The sequence below is a fragment of the Mastacembelus armatus genome, chromosome 3, assembly GCF_900324485.2.
Source record: "Mastacembelus armatus chromosome 3, fMasArm1.2, whole genome shotgun sequence".
NCBI classification, from domain to species: domain Eukaryota; kingdom Metazoa; phylum Chordata; class Actinopteri; order Synbranchiformes; family Mastacembelidae; genus Mastacembelus; species Mastacembelus armatus.
This window is the reverse complement of record NC_046635.1, coordinates 2161523-2170854: the sequence shown is the minus strand read 5'-3', so window position 1 is coordinate 2170854 and position 9332 is coordinate 2161523. Positions and strand designations below refer to the sequence as shown.

At 41.0% G+C, this 9332-nt stretch overlaps 1 protein-coding gene across 1 annotated transcript; it reads right to left on the bottom strand.

The window, feature by feature from the left end:
- Positions 1 to 3842: 3842 nt before the first annotated feature.
- lrrc4cb (leucine rich repeat containing 4C, genome duplicate b) lies at positions 3843 to 5738 on the bottom strand. The gene has a single exon (XM_026320199.1). It carries the CDS (start codon positions 5736 to 5738, stop codon positions 3843 to 3845), a length of 1896 nt encoding a protein of 631 aa, XP_026175984.1.
- Between the last annotated feature and the right edge of the window lie 3594 nt (positions 5739 to 9332).

The window sequence follows — 9332 nt, the reverse complement described above, 5'->3', positions numbered from 1 at the left end:
ATTGAAACCAACATCATTTCACTGAGGCTGAATGTGTGACATTCTGAATAAATTGATCAGTCAGCAAATTAATTAATGGTCCTTGGTTTGGAACCGCCATTCCGCAGCCTGACCATACCCCATACATACCAATAACTGTCTGTAAAGTCTGCACCAATTGCCTCACAGGATTTTGCCGGGCAGCCATCAAGTACTTTGTGAATGAAATGGGGCAATCTAAAAGGCAGTTGTGACTGTGAGCCATTTTGTGCTATTTGGATAGCAGGGATTATGTCATTGTGAGAAACTATGTTCCCTGAATTGCTGTAATTTTTTTTTTTTTAACACAAACCATGATTGTTTCCACTGGAGATTCAGTTTGTCGATTCATTGATTGATTTGATATTAAATACATTTTTGAAATGCCAGTGATGGTAGTGTAAGCTTTTATAGTTTTTTTTTTTTTTTTTTTTATTATTTTCCTGTCACAATGTTCTCCAAGGAACTCTGAGATCCTTTTTTGATCATAGTGAGTCAGCGGAGGGAGCAGGAATAGACTATTGTACTTTTTGGTTATGAAATTTTCCAATTTGCTCACATGAATCAAATGATTCTGTCAGACAGATGGAGTGATTCAAATTAAATAAAAGAATCCAACTTCCCATTTAGAATTCAGAAAGATTACTTCCCTTTTCTCTCAGAGATCCACTTCCCTCATGTGACCTCACAAAATAAGCTACAGCACATTTCTTTATAGCGTATTATCAGTTCAGCATTCTGGGAGCTGCTAAGTAATCCTTTTTGTTTGAATATTTCTATACACGTATATTCATGTGCACACAAGACGGAGAAAGCAAAATTGTGACAACATCCTTCTGAATGCATTTCATAATATCTGTTGGAAAAAAAAGAATTGCAATTTTTATTTGTATTCATGTACAGTATGAACTACAATCTCAGGTATCAATAATTGAACATCATCCTCAGAGAAATTAGTTGGACTCCTTACAAGCACAGTCTCTTGTTCTTTTTTTCTTGTTTTTGTTTCGCTTTTTTGTCTTTTTTTTAACAATTGAAGCACATGTAAAATTATGATCTGAAGGTTTTTTTTTTTGCATAATGTTTTTGAAAATATTTTTTTTTGTAGAAATTTAACTATTTGATGATTATTCTCTCCAAAAATGAGAGAGAATATTCCCATATACAGTAACCCTCCCCATACACAGACAGTTGGCAGAATAACACACAAGAATTTGATCACCTTGGCTTAGCATTTTGCACAGAAATCAAGCTCACTCTGCTGGTATTTCAAGTCCACCATTCAGCGTGTTAGTCTTCATTTCATTCTGGCATCAGAACATCTCTCCACATAAAGCCATCCTGTTCCAGTAAATACCAATACAGTGATGTTCCATTCATTCTGCACAACTCACAATCATCATTCCCAAACGTATATATATAAAAAATCTCAACCTTTTTTTTTTCACTGTAGCCAGCATCAACATTGAATCATTAAGCCACCAAAAGCATTGAAAAGGAACTGAGCATTGAAAAAGAAAACAGTGGAAAGAGAAAGAATGGTTCACTCATTGACGTTATCACTGATGAAACTCATGATTCATAACAGCGAATGACAGATTGATGGTTTCAACGGTTCCTGTTCCAGTTACAGTTTGATCTATGTCTAACTTGCCAGATGGGATCAGTCTTAAAATATGCATTTTTGCCTCCGCTATCTTTGTTCACCATTCCACCATTACTGTAGAAAAAAGAATAAATTCAGGAGACTCACTGACTGATCAGAAGTGTGTGATTTTGTGAGTAGCAGTGCTTTATTACACTGACTCTATAAGCTACGGTAGCTGTCTTCACAAAGATAAAATCCAATAAGGTGAGCGGAACTGATGGACAGTTAAATTGTTCATTTTTCACACAATGTGGTGATTTGTTTCATTTCAATAACTGAAATGGTGTGTTGCTCTGCAAGTGTTGTGTCACATGCGGGTCAAATCCCGTCAAACCAATATGTAAATATGTTTTCCATTATGCCCATTTCACACACAATCACATGCATTTATGAGATCGCCAGTAGGAAATTAAAGTATGCTTGTTGCACAGAGACCATAGCGAAAAGCATATCTACCTCTTCTTACTTTCTGCACAAGGTCACTGTTTCCATGGTGACAGTCAGATGGCTAGTTTTGCCTCCTTATTCCCTATCTACTTTTTCACTCCTCTTCCATCATATCTGCAATATCTCTGTTTGAAGACCCCTTATGACCAGTGTGGGTTTGTCTCCCCTTTCCCCACCCACTGTTCTTCACTTTTTTATCCCCACCTCCCCGTTCCATAAGCGTTCCTCTTTGAAAGACTAAATGAAAACGCTAAGTGTAAACAGACTTCAGGAGAGACAATTTTTTGATGGTCTCTAAATGATGCAGCATCAAAGGGTGTGTGTTTTTCTCTGACAAAAATGAGACCAAGCAGGGGTCGCTTCAATATCAAAGGCCTCCACCCCCTGTTAGATATTGGGCACAGGGAGAGTGAGAAAGTCTCATGCTGTTTTGTTATCAGCTCTCCTCTGTTAGTCTGCAAATGAACTGCTGATACAGATTAATGAGCTATAACCCATCGCGCCTTATTTTGTTGCAGGTTCCTAACTGCTTCAGTGACTATGTTAGCCCCGTCTGCGTTAGTCTGACAGGGTCACACTACATTACCAAGCAGCCTCATTTGCCTCTTTATCTGTACAAACAGATGGACTATCAGCGCCCATGCTCCTGTGACCCTGGGTTGATGGCAAGGTAATGCCACACTGAGTGGACGTAGATCATTACTGGGTTAAAAGGGAGGCTACAGACCACAGCCTTGGGCTCCCCTTCATTTTCCAAAGCAATATTCTGCCGTCGTGTGGCACATGCCGGCGGATAAACCGAGACAAATGAGACATGGCGAGGGGTGAGGAACGTGCCTGAGCCAAGTGACTAAGAGACAATTAAAGAAGCAAGAGGACACGGAGGAAAAGAGAGAGAAAACAAAGAGACGGTAGACAGAAAAGATGGAGAATTCAGAGATAGAACAAGAAAGCAGGAGCTGGAGGAAGGAAGTAGTAGGCTAAACATAGAAAAGTAAAGACAAGGAAGGAGGAGGGGCAGGAGAAAGAACTTAATTAAAGTGAAGGGAAGTATGGTTTTTGTTTAGGAGCCACAGGGGAAATGCACATTCACTCATTTGACTGCTTTGCTCCTCAGGCATGCTGGCTTCATTGTGATAACATTAAAAGACCTCATTTTAAGTTGAGTGACAACTAAAATATGATGGCAATGAAAGCAAGCCCATTATATGTTTTGTCTCTCCTATAAACCTCAGCCATATGGACAAGATATGCTGAAGGAGTAGCAAATAAATGTTTATAAATACAAAAGCAATAGCCTTCTACAAAATACACTGTCATCAAGTAAAATCAAAGTATTAACTTTCTCATTAATTTCAGTAGGGGGCATTTCTACAATGATTTCACATGAGCTTCGTTTGATAGATTCCATATTCACTTTAGGTAAACCATTCTTTCCCTTGTGCAGTATTACACAGAGAGAGAGAGAGAGAAATAAAATGAGCTAAAAAGCTATCACAAATTGTTTGTTCATTTAGCCACTAGACATACTCTTAATAAATAATCTTTGTTTTTATAAAGACACTTGTTAAAGTATCATATGATATCCTTTTGCCAAATGCTGATTCATCATCGTTATTGACATGAACTCTGTCAAGTCAATGTCATTTTGATTTCTTTTATCTTCATGTTTTGGTCCATTGTAGTCCAAGTATGAAACTGCTGATACTTGATATTAGTCAAATTAAGATCAGATTTGGGTCTCTTGTACATTGTCTTTTGAGCAGGCTTGAATCAGTAAAGGTTCCTGTGTGGCTGAGCTGTGTATGGTGCTGAGCATAGGAGTGTGGTGGTAAGTGCTCTTGTAGGTGTTGTAGTGGTTGTAGTGCTCCAAAGGGGGCAGTGATAGGTGTCTCTCCATGGCAGCAACACCTGCAAGCTCTTCTTCAACGGTAATGACCTCCATGGAGGAGGCAGGGCCGTCAGGATCCTGCTGGTTATGCTGCTTCCTCATCTTGTAAAAGATAACCAGCAAAACGGCAGCCATAAGTGTGATGGCCACAAAGCAGCCAATGATGATCTTGGTGGTTTTCATCACCTCATCCAGGCCATTGAGAGCGCCCTCTCCATCCAAATCAAGAACGGGAATGGTGTAAGTCCGCTCTGTGGTCCTGGTTGAAACAGGAGTACCTTTTGTTGTTGAGGATGACACCCATCCAAATGGGGGAAGTGGTGTTTGGCTATCGTCCCCTGTGGTCTCAATGGTCTCCACGGTGACAGTGGTAAAATAGGTCACCCCGCTGTTTTCCACAGAAGTGACATTAAGCACAGCAGAGGCAGAAATGTTGCCTGCTGTGTTGCTAACCATACAGGTGTAAGTCCCAGTGTCTTGCATTGTGACGCTAGTAAAGTTTAATGTCCCATCATTCAATACAGACAAACGCACCTTGTAAGCCCCATGTGTCACCAATGAGCCATTTGGTGTAAGCCAAGAGATTGATGTCAGTGAGCTTGTACGGCATTTAAGCTCTGCACCCATGCCCTCAGTCACATTTAGGTCACTGGGCGGCTCCACGATGACAGGAACATCACACTGGAAGTAGCTGTGGTCCAATTCTCCAATGTAGCGACCTTTAAGGACTGCAGGAGTATGGCAACGGGCACAGCAGCTGGTATTGGCAGGGACTGTCTCCTTCAACCACCAGCTGAGCCACAAGATATCACAGTTGCAGTTCCAAGGGTTGTGATGTAGGTGGACCCGTTCCAAGCGATGCAATGGTGTAAAGAGGTCATGTGGTAGAAAGGTAAGGTTGTTGTGAGCCAGATTGAGTTCCACGAGTGACTGAAGGTCATCAAAGGAGTTCCTTTCTATAGTTTGGATCTGAGCATGCATCATCCACAGCTTCTGGAGGTTCACTAGTCCTGTAAATGAGCTGGGCTTTATAACAGTGAGCTGGTTTCCTGACATTTCTAGCTCTTCAAGCCTGATCAAAGGTAAAATGTTGGGAATCTCCTTGAGGTTACACATTCCCAAGTTCAGGTAGCGCAGATTGCTCAGGTCCTTGAAGGCTCCGTCAGAAATGTAGGAGAGACGTTTGAGCTCACCTAGATCAAGCCTTCTAAGTGAGGGAACCCGGTTGAAGGCATAGGATGGTATACTTTCGATGGGGTTGTTCCGTAGCCACAATTCCTTCAGTTTGGACAGGTACTCAAATGCTCCATTGGGGATTGTCGTGAGCCGATTATCAAAGAGCTCCAAGGTGTTGAGACTGGCCAGCCCATTGAAGGCGCCGATTTCAATGCTGCGTATGTGGTTCTTACTCAGCTGCAGGATCTCCAGATGCCGCAGATGTTTAAAACTGTCCACCTTGATGACCTGAATGAGGTTGTCCTGGAGGTTCAGGTAACGAGTGTTGGTGGAAATGCCATCTGGGACATCCCGTAGACTGCGACGGGTACATATGACTTTGCTGAACTGGTTGCTGCATGAACAGACAGAAGGACAGGTCTGAGCACGAACAAGCCCAGCCACGACCAGGATCTGAAGGGCCAACAGCAGCACAAATAGGGGGTTGGACAGCGCCCCCTTCAGCCTACGACCTCTCATTGTCTGGCGCTGGAGGGAGGAGATCATTGTGTTCAGCATTCATAGTTCATCTGTTGTTTGTGTTCTCTGCAACAAGAAAAAAGATAAGAATAATATTTAATAACCAAGTAAGAGACAGTGTACATTGTTACATTTCTGTAGTGACTTATTGGTGTCATTGATTCAATACAAGATCTGAAATGTGCTAATTTTATTAGCCCTTTGACAGAAAATGAACAGAAAAAAAGATGTGCTTGTTCTGCTTCTCAAACGTGAACAAGTTTTGCGTTTGTATGATTAATGTCTCTGGGAGTTCTTCAGACAAAACAATCAGTGTGAATGTGTCATAAGTTTTGACAGACAAAATAATTAATTAAAGAATGAACAAGTTAAATGATGATGAAAATAACCATTACATGCAGTCCCGACCAACAATGTGCATAGACAAAAATACATTGAATCAACAAATTCCATTAATTCTCAATATTGCCCGTCTGTGGAAAACAATGTTTTTATTAGCACCATAACTGTAGTTTGTCCCAGATTTTCAGACGTCACAGAAGCTGATGCTTCTACACTGAGGAGTGAAAAGTAAAAATGAAAACTTAGCGTCTGCCTCCCATTTGAGCAGGATCTGTGAATTTCTTATAAGCCCCTTATTCATTGAAATCTTAAGCCTGGAATTATTTAATACACAGAGGCTTAGTCATGAACATGTTATGAGTAATAGTGCAATCTGTTTTTGTCACTGATTTTATGACAAGACAATCACTGACAGCAAAGTATCACACTAAATGAATGCCGCCCTGCGCTGCTGAGGTTTAATGAAATATTTGTGCAGAATATCTACCCGGATATTCTGGGTAGATGTTCACGGCACGGATGTTATAATAGAAGAGAGAACAAAAACTGGGCTTAGCTCAGACAAAATCTTGTGTCAACTATATGACAGTGCATCCCCAGACTATATATCCATTGTTATAATCGTCAACTACATTTTGTCATGATCCATGCCCTGTCCGAGGAAGCTGCTGTAGAGGATTTTTACAGTGTTTGTAAGATGCTGCTTAAATTAAATGAATTAAATTCCTCCCAAAATCCCCAATTGCCGCTTAGGATAAAAGAGAGAAGCTGAAACGGCTTTTGGAGCAACAACAGACTGGACATTTGGCTACCGTCAAGTGCATCCCGAAGAGCCACAACAACATATCCGCTGATTTGACAGAGGTTGAAAACTCAAGGGCATTTGGAGTCGAGGTCCATGTTGAAGCCATGGGACTACTCTGCAACACAACACAGCATCGTTTTCTTTTCTTTGCACATATGGTTTAGAAGCTGTTATTGATCCTAGACCCTCCAAACAAAATATTTCAGGCTGAAGACACAGATTTGCTCACTACAGTGACGCTTGTAAACTTCACTCAGACAACAAGTTCATTGCGCTTTGGGAATTCTGTGAGGACATGTCGAGTGCTGAGTGATAAGGGTCAAGCTGCCCAGGGAAGAGAAAATAAGCAGGCAACAAGAATCTCTTTGGATTTGCTCTGGAAGCAAAAGTTGAACACAATGACATGAATACAAAGACAGAACTGGTGTGACTGTTTTACAGTGTCAGTGATGCTGTACAGGTGGAGATGGAAAAGCATTTCGCAGAACGCAATGACCAGCTGGTGTGCACTCTGGCAGCTTTATACTCAGAGGCCACAGAGAGAGAGAGAGAGGAGTACATGGATCCATTCAAAGTAAGACCTTTTTTACAGATGTCAGGTACTGATGTGGTTGAGTTTGCAGTCGCTTGATGGTTTTTGGTAAATAAGATGAATGAAAGTGCAGGACAATATCAAATATACTTTTCAAAATGCACTCCAGACGACGCCAAGTGTCATGACAGCTCTGACTCAAGTGACTTTGGGAGTTTCCATGAGCGAAAATTCATTTTCATTGCTCAAAAATGTCTTCAGTAAACATTGTGTAGCATACTACGCCAAACAGAAAGCCTGTCTCATCCAGTTGGTCTTTGAGGGTGATTTGTCATGCAAGTTCAAGAATAAATGAACTTTAATGAGAAGATTCAACTCCCACAAATAATGTGTTATTCAGCTTTACTAGAGATCGCTATAGGGTAAAAATGCTTTCATTTTATCCCATCTATCCCCTTTTCTAATTCCTCACTTGTCATTAGGATATCCTTATATCAATGAGTCTATACTCTACATGTATGCTTTGATGATCCTCTTAAGTCATGTAATATGGTCTCAGTATCTCCTCATGCCTGTCTGGGAGTATTTGTTTCTGCATATTTATGTTGTGTGTACAAAGGCAAATGCACTTGAGGGACTGTTCTTTGCTGTGTCTGTCATTCATAAACTGCAACATGCTATAGGTTATGACGACTTGTGTTAGAAACCATTGTTTACCGATGTTATTTGGTTCTAATAATCGATAGCAAACTGTGCCCGCCCACTAATATCGACGGGCCTGGCTTTGAATTTGGATGAAGTAACGGGCCTGACCTGCATTCAGAGTCACCAGGACAGAGGTGTGTGTGTGTGTGTGTGTGTGTTTGGCATTTCAACTGCGAGTGACAGACAGCAGCTAAAAAAATAAAAGACTGTAGCTGTCTTTATTTATACACTAAATGCACCAGAGGAAATATAGACATGAAGCCTATTTGGCTGCAATAAATTAGACTCTATGAAGGTCTCACGCTCATGTCTTCAAGTCATGAGGACCTACGTTAGATAAAACAGGAGTCTGTCTGCTCAGTGAGATGCACAAGTTACTATGTCAACTGGCCTGAGAACTGTAAACATTTTACTGGATGACTGATTATCTAACCACATAAGAGGAAAATTAGAACAAGAACACACCAGCACTATCCACATAACAGTGTAATTGTTTAATTATGGAAAACATGGGGCAGCATGGTGGATAAGTGGTTAGCACTGTTGCCTCACAGCAAGAAGGTTCCTGGTTTGAAACCCATCAGGGGCCTTTCTGTGTGGAGTCTGCATGTTCTCCCTGTGCTTGTGTGGGTTTTCTCCAGGTACTCTGGTTTCCTCCCACAGTCCAAAAACATGTATGTCAGGTTGATTGGTGACTCTAAATTGCCCATAGGAGTGAGTGTGAGTGTGTGAGGTTGTTTGTCTCTATGTGGCCCTGTGATGGACTGGGGACCTGTCCAGGGTGGACCCCTGCCTTTCACCCAGAGAGAGCTGGGATAGGCTCCAGCAGATCCCTGAGACCCTGGTTAGGAATAAGCTGGTATAGATAATGCATGGGTGGAAAACATGACTTTCACTCTTCTGCCATTTTTGTCTCTGCAGCTGCTCACTGTGCCTCTGTGTGCTGTAATGGGAATCCCACTATGAATATCTGAAATTGTACTATTGCTTATACTGTACCTTAAAAACAGAACAATACATACAAACCAAGTCAGTGGTAAGTGTTATCCAATTGGAAAACAATGAAGGTTATTTTTCATTTCTCAATCAGATTCTGCAGCCTGTTTATTGCCTTTCAGATATTTTATGCGATTCATTTCCAGAGCTTTCAAAAACAGCATTTTTCATTGATTCATGATTAATGCTATTTATATTCAAAACAGTATTGTTGTTTACTTTTCATTATGATTGCATTTATCGTCACATCAAA

Excerpts from the sequence above, each read along its gene's own strand:
- lrrc4cb (XM_026320199.1), bottom strand. The coding sequence starts at position 5,738 with ATGCTGAACACAATGATCTCCTCCCTCCAGCGCCAGACAATGAGAGGT.